Source organism: Pogoniulus pusillus, chromosome 12, assembly GCF_015220805.1.
Source record: "Pogoniulus pusillus isolate bPogPus1 chromosome 12, bPogPus1.pri, whole genome shotgun sequence".
Classification (NCBI taxonomy): domain Eukaryota; kingdom Metazoa; phylum Chordata; class Aves; order Piciformes; family Lybiidae; genus Pogoniulus; species Pogoniulus pusillus.
The window spans coordinates 25,049,830-25,062,802 of NC_087275.1; the positions used below are offsets into that span (position 1 = coordinate 25,049,830).

The following is a 12,973-nucleotide window of genomic DNA, read 5'->3' on the forward strand; positions in this document are numbered from 1 at the left end:
CCTAATCTAAATTCTTTCCTTGCAATGTAAGCATCACATCTACTTCCCTCTGGATATAATGTGTGTGCCAGGGTCTCTATGATCTCTGTGCTCTGCTGAACTTTCTCTAGTTGGCTATTTAGAAGCATAGTACATAAAGCTCTATATAGAACATAAAACATGGTTACATCATTGCTCTGGAGCCCTCAACACAGGAAGGACATGGACCAAAGAAGTGATCAGGGGTTTGGAGCACTTCTACTACAAAGATAGGCTGAGGAGGCTAGGGTTGTTCAGCCTGAAGAAGAGAAGGCTCCAGGGAGACCTAATAATGACCTTCTAGTACCTGAAGGGGACCAAGGAGAAGGCTGGGGAGGGACCGTTTATGAAGGCCTGTGGTGATAGGACAAGGGGCAATGGTTTTAAATTAGGAAAGAGCAGACTTAGATTGGACGTTAGGAACAAGTTTTTCACCCTGAGAGTGGTGGAACACTGGAACAGGCTGCCCAGAGAGGTGGTTGTGGCCCCATCCCTGGAGATATGCAAGGTGAGTCTCGACAGTGCTCTGGGCAACCTAACCTAGAGTTGAGGGTGTCCCTGCTGGCTGCAGACAACGTTGGACTGGATGACTTTTGGAGATCTCTTCCAACCCAAACCATTCCATGATTCTATGCATTTTACAGGCCATAACTCTGCTGGCACAATTTCCTGTGTGATGATGGACTTTTCTGTAGTGGCAAATACTGTTGAGTCATGTTCAGCTTTTCATTCAGTACAATAAAGAACAGCTGCATAAGCTGCTTTTATCCTCATTTTATGTTTCTACAGCTGTGTTTTTGCCCAGAGACATGTGCCCATAGGGAGCCATCACTTGCTTTATCTTCAAATCACTTCTCTAAATTGTAAGCATCACTTTGAATCCTAATCCTATTCTTCAGCATCCCTGCAGCATCTTTCAGTTTTATGTTACCTGCAGGTGTAACTGGCAAACTCATCTGCTGCATCTTCAAAGTTCTTAACTGAAATACTCACCAGCCAGGAAATATTCTGCTCTGTACCACTGCTTTGCTTTTTCTTGACAGTGAGACATCCATAACTACTCTGAGAAGGGAGCGTTACAGTTTTCCAGGCAGGTCTGTGGTTACACTGACAGAATTTTATTCCAGGGCATATGTTCCTTTGTTTATCAGCTTATTAGATTGGCACAAGAGAAAGTATCAAAAGGTTCACTTAAGTCAAGCCAGAAGACATCAACAGATCCTCCTCTATTCACAAGGTCTGTTACCTTATCAAAAAAGGCAACTATATTGGTTTTGACATTATTTGTACTTCAGCCAGCTCTTACTCATCATCCTGTCATTTTCTCTAGGCTTCCAAACAGCAGAGGAATCATTTGTTTCAATGTTTTTAGGGAAAACTAAAGGTAACTTGACAGGGTCATCAAATGCCTTCTCCTTCCTCTCTTCATCATTGAAGAGTAATACTGCATTTCCCATTCTCCATTCTGTCATCTCACCTGCACCCCATCATTTCTCAAAGGCACAGCACTGAGATCATCTCAGGAACCAGCTGAAGCAAAGCACAAAGGACTCAGCCAGACCTCTACCAATGTAAAATCATTTCACATAATCAGGCACTTACATGTTTCATCGCAAGAGGTGAGACATTGTCCTCTGGATGTGCCCCATTTGCTGCAGAGGTTAAGGCACCTAACTAAAACCAGATACTAACTCCCTAAAGTTAGAAGTCACAAACTCCATGTCCTGCAATGTTAATTTTTCACTCACTGCCTAGATAGCCAAAGTCTGATGTAACTAACAATTTGGGTTCACACTCAGACACAGTTCACAAAAAGCCAGGTCTTTTTGATACAGAGCTGAGTTTTCTTGCCCAATACAACTCCTCCTTTACTTTGTGGGTTTCTTACTGAGTCAAGCTATAAAATCCATTTTTTACCTTATGGACCACGTGAATTATTCTTGGAAGTATACACCAAGTAAACATCCTTGAATATGTAACACCTGGTTTTGTATATTCACTTTAAATCCTGTGTTAGAATGCTGATCCCCTGGTTTTCAGCACTGAGATCTGCTATCCTCGTTCTGCATTCTCCATGCTCAGTATTCCCCTTGTGACTGACACCTGCGTACCCCTGGCAGCTCAGCCAACTGGGACAACACCAGCTGATGCACAGGCCAGGTCCTGCTCCTACACTACCTGTGACACAGGCTCCTGAGAGACCATGAAACGTTGCAGAAAGTGAGCTCACCACTACCCTACCTCAGACCCAGGCACCTGCGACTTCACAAGAGGCTGCACTCATGCTCCTTTTGTATCAGCTCAGGCAGAGAGATCATGGATGTTAGAAGCAGAGGCAAAGCTCAGCTTCATACTCCTGGCCTCTTCACTAATAAGCAAGCTGGGACAATACCAAAAGCTGCACAGGCCATGGCTTGCTATTGCCCTACTTCCAGATCAGGTCCCTGCAACACCCTTAAACACCACACATAGAGGGTGTTTGACCCAAAGCTGTCACTGACAGGGCCACCTGCAACAAAAGGCTGCAGAGCCCAGACACAGGCTCTTGCCAGACCAGATCACTCAGAACCACCTGAGATGTCAAAAGAAGGAGCAAAGGTAACTGCATACCTCTGGCATCTCAACTTCCAGTCCAGCTGGGATGACACCAGAGAATCACAGACCAGAGCCTGCTTCTGCCCTCCCTCCAACTCAGGCTCCTAACCTGGCACCCTAACCTGTGACAGAAGCAGCCACCTGGTTCTCCAGCTGTGGGAAATGCAATATTCCCTTCTGCTTTGCCTCCCACTACAGCACAATTCCTTCTGAACAATCACTAATAGACATTATAAATACATCTCTCTTTTCATGCAGAGATGTTCACATTAAAAAGCGAGGATAGAAGCATGAATTAAAGTGCTTGGGCTCACAACTTTTACACCTCCTCCCTTACAAGTCTACTTACCATATCCATCAGAACATGCAGACCTCATTGGTTCTTAATTTTGTTTTGTTATTTTTGATAGCTTACATTTACGTACTTTTAATTCAAACTAGAGAAGAGTAGGTTTAGACTGGATGTTAGGAACAAGTTCTTTACCATGAGGGTGGTGGAACGCTGCAACAAGTTTCCCAGGGAGGTGTTTGAGGCTCCAGCCCTGGAGATATTCAAGGCGAGGCTTGACAGGGCTCTGGGCAACTTGATCTAGTGGAGGATGTTCCTGCTTACTGCAGAGGGGCTGTACTAGATGATATTTGATGTCACTTTCATTCTATGATTGTATGTGAATAGACTGTCACCGGCTGATTTTCTGTCATTTTCAGAGTACTGTTCACCAGCAGCTTACTATCTGTCATGCCTGCAGCTTTCTTTAGAAAGCAACCTAGAGGAAACTGGCTTGGAACTTAAAAACCAACCAAACTGCAAACTAGTGCAACAAATAGAACAACCACATCACAGAACTGCAGAAACAGCCAGGGAAAGACCCTCAGGATCACAAAAGCTAACCTATAACCCTACTCAACAAGACTCACCTTAAACCATAGCCCTAAGCGCTCCATCCAAACGACCCTTAAACACCTGGGCGTGGTGGTGACTCCATCACCTCCCTGGGCAGCTCATGCCAGTGCCTGACCACAATCTCCATGAAAAACTTTTTCCTTATGTCCAATCTAAACCTACCCAGTCTCAGCTTGAGGCCATTCTCCTTTGTTCTATCTCCAATTACCTGTGAGAAGAGACCAGCAGCAGCCTCTCCACAATGTCCTTTCAGGTAGTTCATAGAATCATAGAATGAACCAGGTTGGAAGAGACCTCCAAGATCATCCAGGCCAACCTAGCACCCAGCCCTATCCAGTCAACCAGACCATGGCACTAAGTGTCTCATCCAGGCTTTTCTTGAACACCTCCATTGTAGGCAACAATGAGGTCTCACAGTATCACAGTATTATTAGGATTGGAAGAGACCTCATCAAGTCCAACCCTTTACCACAGAGCTCAAGGCTAGATCATGGCACCAAGTGCCACGTCCAACCTTGCCTTGAACAGCCCCAGGGACGGCGACTCCACCACCTCCCCGGGCAGCCCATTCCAGTGTCCAATGACTCTCTCAGTGAAGAACTTTCTCCTCACCTCCAGCCTAAATCTCCCCTGGCGCAGCCTGAGGCTGTGTCCTCTCGTTCTGGTGCTGGCCACCTGAGAGAAGAGAGCAACCTCCTCCTGGCCACAACCACCCCTCAGGTAGTTGTAGACAGCAATAAGGTCACCCCTGAGCCTCCTCTTCTCCAGGCTAACCAATCCCAGCTCCCTCAGCCTCTCCTCGTAGGGCTGTGCTCAAGGCCTCTCCCCAGCCTCGTCGCCCTTCTCTGGACACGCTCAAGCATCTCAATGTCCCTCCTAAACTGGGGGGCCCAGAACTGAACACAGCACTCAAGGTGTGGTCTAACCAGTGCAGAGTATAGGGGCAGAATGACCTCCCTGCTCCTGCTGACCACACCATTCCTGATGCAGGCCAGGATGCCACTGGCTCTCTTGGCCAGATGGGCACACTGTTGGCTCATGTTCAGGCGGGTATCAATCAGCACCCCCAGATCCCTCTCTGTCTGGCTGCTCTTCAGCCACTCCAACCCCAGCTTGTATCTCTGGGGTCTCCCCTCAGCCTCCCCCTTCCTCTAACTAAACAGCCCCAGAGCTGGCACAGGTAAGCCCCTTGTGTAGCTGCTGTGCACAGGCTTTTGTGCTAAGGGGATGTGAAACGTTAACAGCATCACAAAAGCACTGTGCCAGCAGCAATCTTGCTAAACGTCCTAAAGAAAGCTGAGCAACTTACGCAATCTTGGCACACACTGAGCACTTCCACTGCCCATCAGCTCCCACCTCACGACACCTGCTGCACACTCGCAGCCTGCAGGTTTGGCACAGCTCTCCTCTGTCGAAGATGAAGCCCAGGCTTTTCTGGCAGCGCACACAGACCCTGCTGTTGTCCTGCTGACAATGACGGCTTCCCCCTCTCCTTCTCACTTCCAGAAGCTCGTTTTTCAATTTCCTGGAAATAACAAAACAAACCCTTTTAAACCAGAGACACAAATCCATCTGCCTCTTAGAACTTTGTCACAGATTAAGATTCGGTGTTAAAAACCACAAGACACAAACAAGTACAACACAAATTTTTGTAATGTATATTCAGAATATTTTCCCACACACAAATGACAAAGAAAAAATAATATATATATCCTCCACTTCTTGGACCTGCAGTCAAGAGAAAAAAGAATGGTGGTTGATCAGTACAAGCAACTGCAGATGGCTGAGCAGTTCTGGACAATTGGTAAAACGTCTTTGCTTGTCCATCAGCAATAATTCAAGTCATAGAATGCCTTAGGATGGAAGGGACCTCAAAGATCATCCCTCTGCCATAGGCAGGGACACCTCCCACTAGAAAAGGTCACTCAAGGACTCATCCAACCTGGCCTTGAACACCCCCAGGGAGGAAGCATCCACAACCTCCCTGGGCAACCTGTGCCAGTGTCTCACCACCCTCACTGTAAAGAACTTCTTCCTAACATCTAGTTTGAATCTCCCCTCTGCCAGTTTAAACCCATTGCCCCTCATCCTGTCATTACAAGACCTTGTAAATAGTCCCTACCAAGCCTTCCTATAGGCCCCCTTCAGATACTGGAAGGCCACTATGAGGTCTCCATGAAACCTTTTCTTCTCCAAGGTGAAGAGCCCAAACTCTGGCAGCTTGCCCTCAAATGAGAGGTGTTCCAGGCCTCTGATCATCTTCGTGGCCCTCCTCTGGGCTCACTCTAACAGTCATCCTGAGCACAGGTTGATAGCAGCTCAAAACTAGGATTATCCTGTAGTTCTGTAGGTTGCCAGCTTCAAACTGAAAAGTGCTAACTGGTGCAAAGTGTTACAGGGCTTGAAGTTCATATTGCACCATCAGAGGCTTCCTGTTCCAGTTGCTGCTTCTGGGTTCTGGGTGCTGGCTTCTTTCTGCAGGCATGGTGGTGAGACTGGTGGGAGTCAGGCAGCCCTCTGGGTTTGGTTTTTCTTTTATGATGCTTTTCCCCTGTATTTCTTGGTGCTGCTTCTGCACATATGCTAAGCTAAGGTAACCATGCATTGTATTTTTAGATTAATTAGATTATTAGCTAAGGTAATTATGCATTGTGATTATGATATCTTGTGTTGTATTAAGCTCTTATTTCTTTATCTCAGCCCTGAGTTTTGTGTGTTACTTTCCCCTCACTTTTGTGCTGGAGGAGCAGGCAAGTTAGTCCTTGAGCTAAACCATTACAGCTTTGCATCCATGAAAAGAACAACATCTTTCCAGTTATCAATGTGCATTTAAGGCTATGCCAGTGTAGTCAGGAATGCATATGCAATCCTACACTGGCTATTCAAAGCCTAAAAAAACCCCAAAAATGCCTCATGCCAAACCAAACCATCTAAACAGAAGTGTCATGAAAAAGAGAGAACATCAATTTAAATAATGCCACTTGCAGCTTACCAGTTCTGCTAATGACTCTGCAGGATAAAACTGTTTGCATTTAAGACCTGACAATTCCTGCACTCCACTCTACCCTGTATTCAGCATGTATTCATCATCCCCAAGGCCCCAGTTTAGCAGCTGCTAAGTTCTTCCAGTTTTTCATGCCTAGATGTTGCTGCATTCCCATTTCATGACCCTTCCCTACCCTCCCTTCCATGCATGGTCATTAGGCAAGAGTCCCTCTTTCACAAAGCACTCTAACTCACTGAAATCACAATCTCTGCATACACATAGCTGCTTTAAGGAGGACTGAAAAAGAAAAAGGCTACTGGCCTCACCTGAAGATCAGTAAAAAGGTGTCAGGGAGAAAAACACTTGGGGAAAATAAAAACAATAAAAGAGTACAGGTTGCAGCCCAGTGAAGGAGGTCAGGAACACTGCTTAGAGCACCAGGGACCAAGCTCTGACAAAAATAGGTTATTTGTGGATGCACTGGCTTACTAAAAGGTTGGCTAGCATTTTGCTTCCCACTGGGACCCCATGAACAACAGCTGCTCTGCAGACACCCGGCCTGTGGATGCTCAACCTCTGACAGCTCTTGAAAAAGAGGGCGTCCAATCCTTCCACACAGCAACCACAAATCCTGCCAAGTATTTCCCTCTGCTGATCCCCAGCCAAATGCAATTTCTTCAGTCTGCTTCCGATCCTTCTCCCACATTCTAGCCAAACAGCCTTTCTATCATGCCATGCCAAACACTGCCCAAGATCCATGAGCTTTCTTGGTACATTTCTAATTGTTCTTGCAGTCATCAACTTCCTCTTACACCTACCACCTCCTGCAGAGATCCACTTAGTTACATGTCCATAGCCACTTTCTTCCTCTGTCAATCAGCCAATTCCAGATGCAGATGAGTGGTCTGCACTGCACATTGTCAACATGCACAGGGAAGGCAGGTGATCACTGCTTTGGCCACCCTCTCCTTGGACCTACCCCCTAAACAAGCCTGCCTTCAAACAGCTGACGTCAATTTGTCTGCTTCTCCTGGACTGAGAACTGAAGGCAGACCCCCAACATGCAGACTCAGTTGCCAGAACACTCTCAAACACACCTTTTTGAAAGACATAGAGTAGCTGTTGACTCACATAACAGAAGCACCTTTCAGTGCTGGTGGAGGCGTCTAATCACCACTGAGACTGTGCTCACTTACATTACACTGAGTGCCAGAAAACTCTGGCAAATTCCTGGTGATGTACCCTCCCCTCTCAGCACTGGAAATGTGTCAAAGGACTGTGCTACATGACCCTTTTAGTGTAGTACAGCCACTTTCAGTTGTTAAGATCACAGGTTTACACATGGAAAGGTACTGCAGCACTTTTCAGGTTGACCCCCAGAGTGTGCTCCTTGAGAGTCCTTCACCAGGAACTCCTCATCTCACTTAATGTGGTGCTTCTGTCCCTCTCATCTATTTTTTGCCTTCCTAGAGGTTGCTGAAGTCGATCACTTGCCTTTGCACTGGGTCTGCACAATGAGCGGCGCTCAGAGCTGCAACGTGGAACGCTGCTGTCAGAAGATCTTCAAGAGCAGGAACAGCAGACCAAAGGAAAAGAAGAGGTAGGGCAGATCAAGTCTGCAGCTGCCACATGGATCACTACCTTCAGCTGCACACACAATTCTCAGTTCTAACTCTCTGCTGCGAGCTGACAACACAACGAGGACACACTGTCCAACCAGACCCTATGACTGGCTCTTGATCCTGTATCACAGTATCATCAGGGTTGGAAGAGACCTCACAGATCATCAAGTCCAACCCTTTACCACAGAGCTCAAGGCTAGACCATGGCACCAAGTGCCACGTCCAGTCCTGCCTTGAACTGCCCCAGGGACGGCGACTCCACCACCTCCCCGGGCAGCCCATTCCAGTGCCCAATGACTCTCTCAGTGAAGAACTTTCTCCTCACCTCCAGCCTAAATCTCCCCTGGCGCAGCCTGAGGCTGTGTCCTCTCGTTCTGGTGCTGGCCACCTGAGAGAAGAGAGCAACCTCCTCCTGGCCACAACCACCCCTCAGGTAATTGTAGACAGCAATAAGGTCACCCCTGAGCCTCCTCTTCTCCAGGCTGTGTGACGACTTTGGCTTTATCAACCACTCCACTCCTCCTACTCGCTTCTCACAGGGCAATTCTTGGTTAAACTTACTGATGCGGAGGTGACAGCTATGGTTCACCCCTAAGCACAACTAGCAAACACTAATAGGTTCAGCTTTATATACCTTCCTCACACAAAACTCTCTCTGTATCTGTACTGGGTTTGCATGGCAAGGTTTTGGCAGTTGGAGGTGTTCAGAGGTACCTCCTTGCAACCCACGGAGTACCATGGCAAGCTTCAGCCTAGGCAGAGCTCCTGCTGAAGCAGGCGCCTCACAAGAGCTGTATCCCACAAACACAGGAGCAGTTTGATCCTGAAAGACTACACCCTGTTCTGTGTCGGTGGAAAAGGTGAGAAGGAAGCAGTGCCAAAGGATAAAGTGTTTTGAACTGAGCACACTGATCTAGGGTAGGGTGTCCCTGCCTATGGCAGGGGGGGTGGAACTAGATGATCTTTGTGGTCCCTTCCAACCCTGACTGATTCTATGATTCATTCCCCATCCTCCTGGCTCCACTTCAAGCAGGGGAAGAGACAGAAGAGTCAGGAATGAATGACTGAAGTTAGGCCAGGGAAGAAGCAGGGGTTAAGGGGAATATGTTTGTAGTTTTGTCCTTGTTTCAAAATGATTGTTTGTTGGTGTTCTGGGTTGTTTTGGTGTTTTTTAATTGGCAAAACCCCTAATTTTCCCTAAGTCAAGTCTGATTTTCTTGTGGTAAGCATCATCTCAATCCATATGTTTTTTTATCTTATTTTCTCCTCCTGTTCTGGTCAGGGAGGGAGGGACCAAGAGAGTGGCTTGGTGGGAGTCTGGTAATCAATCAAGGCCAATCCATCACTGGCTCCTTTTTCCCTTCCTGCCTCCTTGTTTGTGCTGAGTCTCCTTCACCAGCAAAACCAGCTTACTGGAAAGTCTCTGGAGAAGAAGAGGGCAAAGCAGTTTTAAACCCTGCACATAAAACGTTCTCACACCAGAGTTTCACCTGGTCAGCCATCCACAACGGCAGCAGCTTGGACATGTGCAAACCTTGGCATTTTTGAATCCATTCCAAATTCTCTCCCCTCAGAGTCATGTGTTTGGCTCAAATGACCCTCAAAATTTAAATATCATACTTGGTTCCCTGGGTGTGTGCAAGCTTCTCTTTGCAACCACAGGGGAGAGGCTTTCCTCTTCCCTCCATTCACTCACAATGAAACCTAAGGAAACTCCTGATGCTGTGAGCTAAGAAAACACAACAAAGTCTGAGGGGTGCGATACAAGCCCCTCTGCTACACTGAGACATTCACTTAAATGAATGTCATCACGTAAGCATGGTCCACTTAGAGTCATGTTGGGTTTGTTTGTTTATATTTTTAATGCTCAACTGATTTTATGATTATTTTTTTCCTGTAGGATATTGGAAAACTTTCTGCTTTGAAACAAGTTTTCTACCTCATCTCTCTCCCTTTTTGGATGAACTACTACTGAATGCAATGGCATACATGATGCCTCAGCTTGCTTTTCAAATCCTGCATCTTCTTTCTCCCTGTTTAATCTTAAAATACAAAGCAGCAGAATCTGAATATTCCTGGTTTTACTTTGCCATCCTGAATGTCCACAGTTCAGAGAGTCATGAAACACTACAGTAAAAAGAATGCAGATAAGCAGCCATAAAGACTTCAGGAAAAAAAAGATGTGAAATTGCTCCAGCCTTACATCTGCCCTTAACCAAATTCTGTTTCCTGTACAGATAGATCCTCCTGATGCTGTACAGCTGTAAACTTGGATGCCAGAGAATGTGTGTAGAAATTGGTATTCACATCCTTCTGGAGGCTGAGGAAGGAAGGAAATTCCCCCTCCAACCTGATTCCCAGTGTCTCCTCCAAATTCAACCACTGTCTTGAGACAAATCATAGAACGGTTTCAGTTGGAAGGGACCTCCAAAGATCATCCAGTCCAACACCCCTGAAGTCAGCAGGGACATTCACTACTAAATCAGATTGCTCAGAGCCTTGACAAGTCTCACCTTGAATCAGTGATGAAGCCACAACTACCTCCCTGGTCAACCTGTTGCAGCAGTGATGAAGCCTCCACTACCTCCCTGGTCAACCTGTTGCAGTGTTCCACCACCCTCACACTGCAGAATTTGTCCCTACAATCCAGTCTAAATCTACTCTTCTCCAATTTAAAACTATTGCACCTCATCTTATCACTACAGACCCTCTCCATCCTTCTTGTAGGCCCCCATCAGGTCTCCCAAGAGTCTTCTCTACACCAAGCTGAACAACCCCAGCTCCCTCAACCTGTCCTCACAGCAGAAGTGTTCCAGCCCCTGGATCATTTTTGTGGCTCTTCTCTGGACATGCTCCATCAAGTCCATGTCCTTCTTGTATTGAGGGCACCAGATCAGGACACAGTACTCCAAAAGAGGACTTAGCAGAACAAAGTGGCAGAACCATGTCTCTCAACCTACTGACCACTCCACTTTTGATGCAGCCTAGGGTGCAATTTGCCTTCTGGGCAATATGTGGAAAGTGACAGTAAATATTACCAAAAATTGCCAAATGGATGGGCTATTACCAACTTCCATTGAGACAGCTGTGCACTGTAAAATCTATAGTCATTTGAGTACCTGAAGTACCACCAATGAATGAGCTTCATTCTCAAAGAACACTGGAGAGCATCTCTACGCCCAGAGTACTGGAAATACCAACTACTTTTGATGGAAACATCTCTACATCAAAGATTAACAATGTATTAAATTAACTTCACAAATGAGCTAGTTGCTAGACAGGCAACCTCCTAACTTCTCATTCATGTATGGATGGATGAGGCACTTAGTGCCATGGTCTAGTTGACTGGCTAGGGCTGGGTGCTAGGTTGGACTGGATGATCTTGGAGGTCTCTTCCAACCTGGTTGATTCCTTCAAACACATAGAGGCAGCTTTGCAAAACTGCCACACACCACACATCTTTCTTCTGTGCTTAGAAACAAGTCCAAATTTATACTCAGCAGATAAATACATTCCCACTCTAATTACTCTTTTTTCCTGAAGTACTTGCCTGTAGTTGCCACACGGTGGTATCCATGCTAACAGTTTCTTCCCTCTTGTAATCACGTTAATAGTCTAAATTGCTTCTGTGGATCTTTTTGGACTGATATGAAGATGCCATTTCAGTTAACTCCACAGACAGGAATGCCTACTTACCCTGTCAATATGGAGCTGGGGCTGGTGCAACTCTTAGACAACTTCTGGCAATATAGATGCTGAGGGAATATCATAGAATCAACCAGGTTGGAGGAGACCTTCAAGATCATCCAGTCCAACCTATCACCCAGCCCTATCCAATCAACTAGACCATGGCACTAAGTGCCCCATCCAGGCTTTCCTTGAGCACCTCCAGGGCCAGTGACTCCACCACCTCCCTGGGCAGCCCATTCCAATGCCAATCACTCTCTCTGTGAAGAACTTCCTCCTAACATCCAGCCTATACTTTCCCTAGCACAACTTGAGACTGTGTCCCCTTGTTCTATTGGTGGTTGCCTGGGAGAAGAGACCAACCCCCACCTGGCTACAATGTCCCTTCAGGTAGTTGTAGACAGCAATGAGGTCAGCCCTGAGCCTCCCCTTCTCCAGGCTGCACACCCCCAGCTCCCTCAGTCTCTCCTCATAGGGTTTGTGTTCCAGGCCCCTCTCCAGCCTTGTTGCCCTTCTCTGGACATGTTCCAGCACCTCAGCATCTCTCTTGAATAGAGGGGCCCAAAACTAGAGACCAGTTGACCATTCAAGGTCCCTTTCAGTCCCTGACATTCTGTGATTCTATGCAGAAAGAGTGGAGAGGACCAATTAAAATTCTTCAGCACCATGTAAAAGTAAGCATCCTGCAAGAATGAAAAATGCCTAGAAAATAAATGCAAAGGGACTTGTTTTTATGCAAAGTACTTCAATAAAACATATAACAGATTGCACCAAATGAATCCCAAAGACAGCAAATGTTTCTCTGTAGTATACTTACAAACCATAATTAAAGATATCCTTGCCAGGCTGTATGCAGAATGAAAAATTATGGAGTCTCCTAGGAAGCAGTTATGCACCCAGCTTTTATAGTTTGTATGTTTTGGAAGTCTTTTATAGACCACGTTCCACAATTACCAGGCACAGCATGGTCTAATGGCAGTTTTCCAAATACACTGAATCTGCCTCACCAACCTGATCTCCTTTTATGATCAGGTTACCTGCCTGGTGAGTGAGGGGCAGGCTGTGGATGTAGTCTACCTGGACTTCAGCAAAGCCTTTGACACTGTCTGCCACAAGAAGCTCCTGGCAAAGCTGGCAGCTCATGGCTTGGACAGATTCACT

At 46.4% G+C, this 12,973-nt stretch overlaps 1 protein-coding gene across 6 annotated transcripts in view; it reads right to left on the minus strand.

The window, feature by feature from the left end:
• Window positions 1-12,973, minus strand: part of SYTL5 (synaptotagmin like 5) — a 95,999-nt gene that overhangs the window by 56,693 nt on the left and 26,333 nt on the right. For all 6 annotated transcript variants that reach the window (XM_064151932.1, XM_064151933.1, XM_064151930.1 and 3 more), the window contains one exon: window positions 4,827-5,042. In XM_064151932.1, coding sequence (XP_064008002.1) covers window positions 4,827-5,042 — 216 coding nt within the window. The remainder of the gene's footprint in view (window positions 1-4,826; window positions 5,043-12,973) is intronic.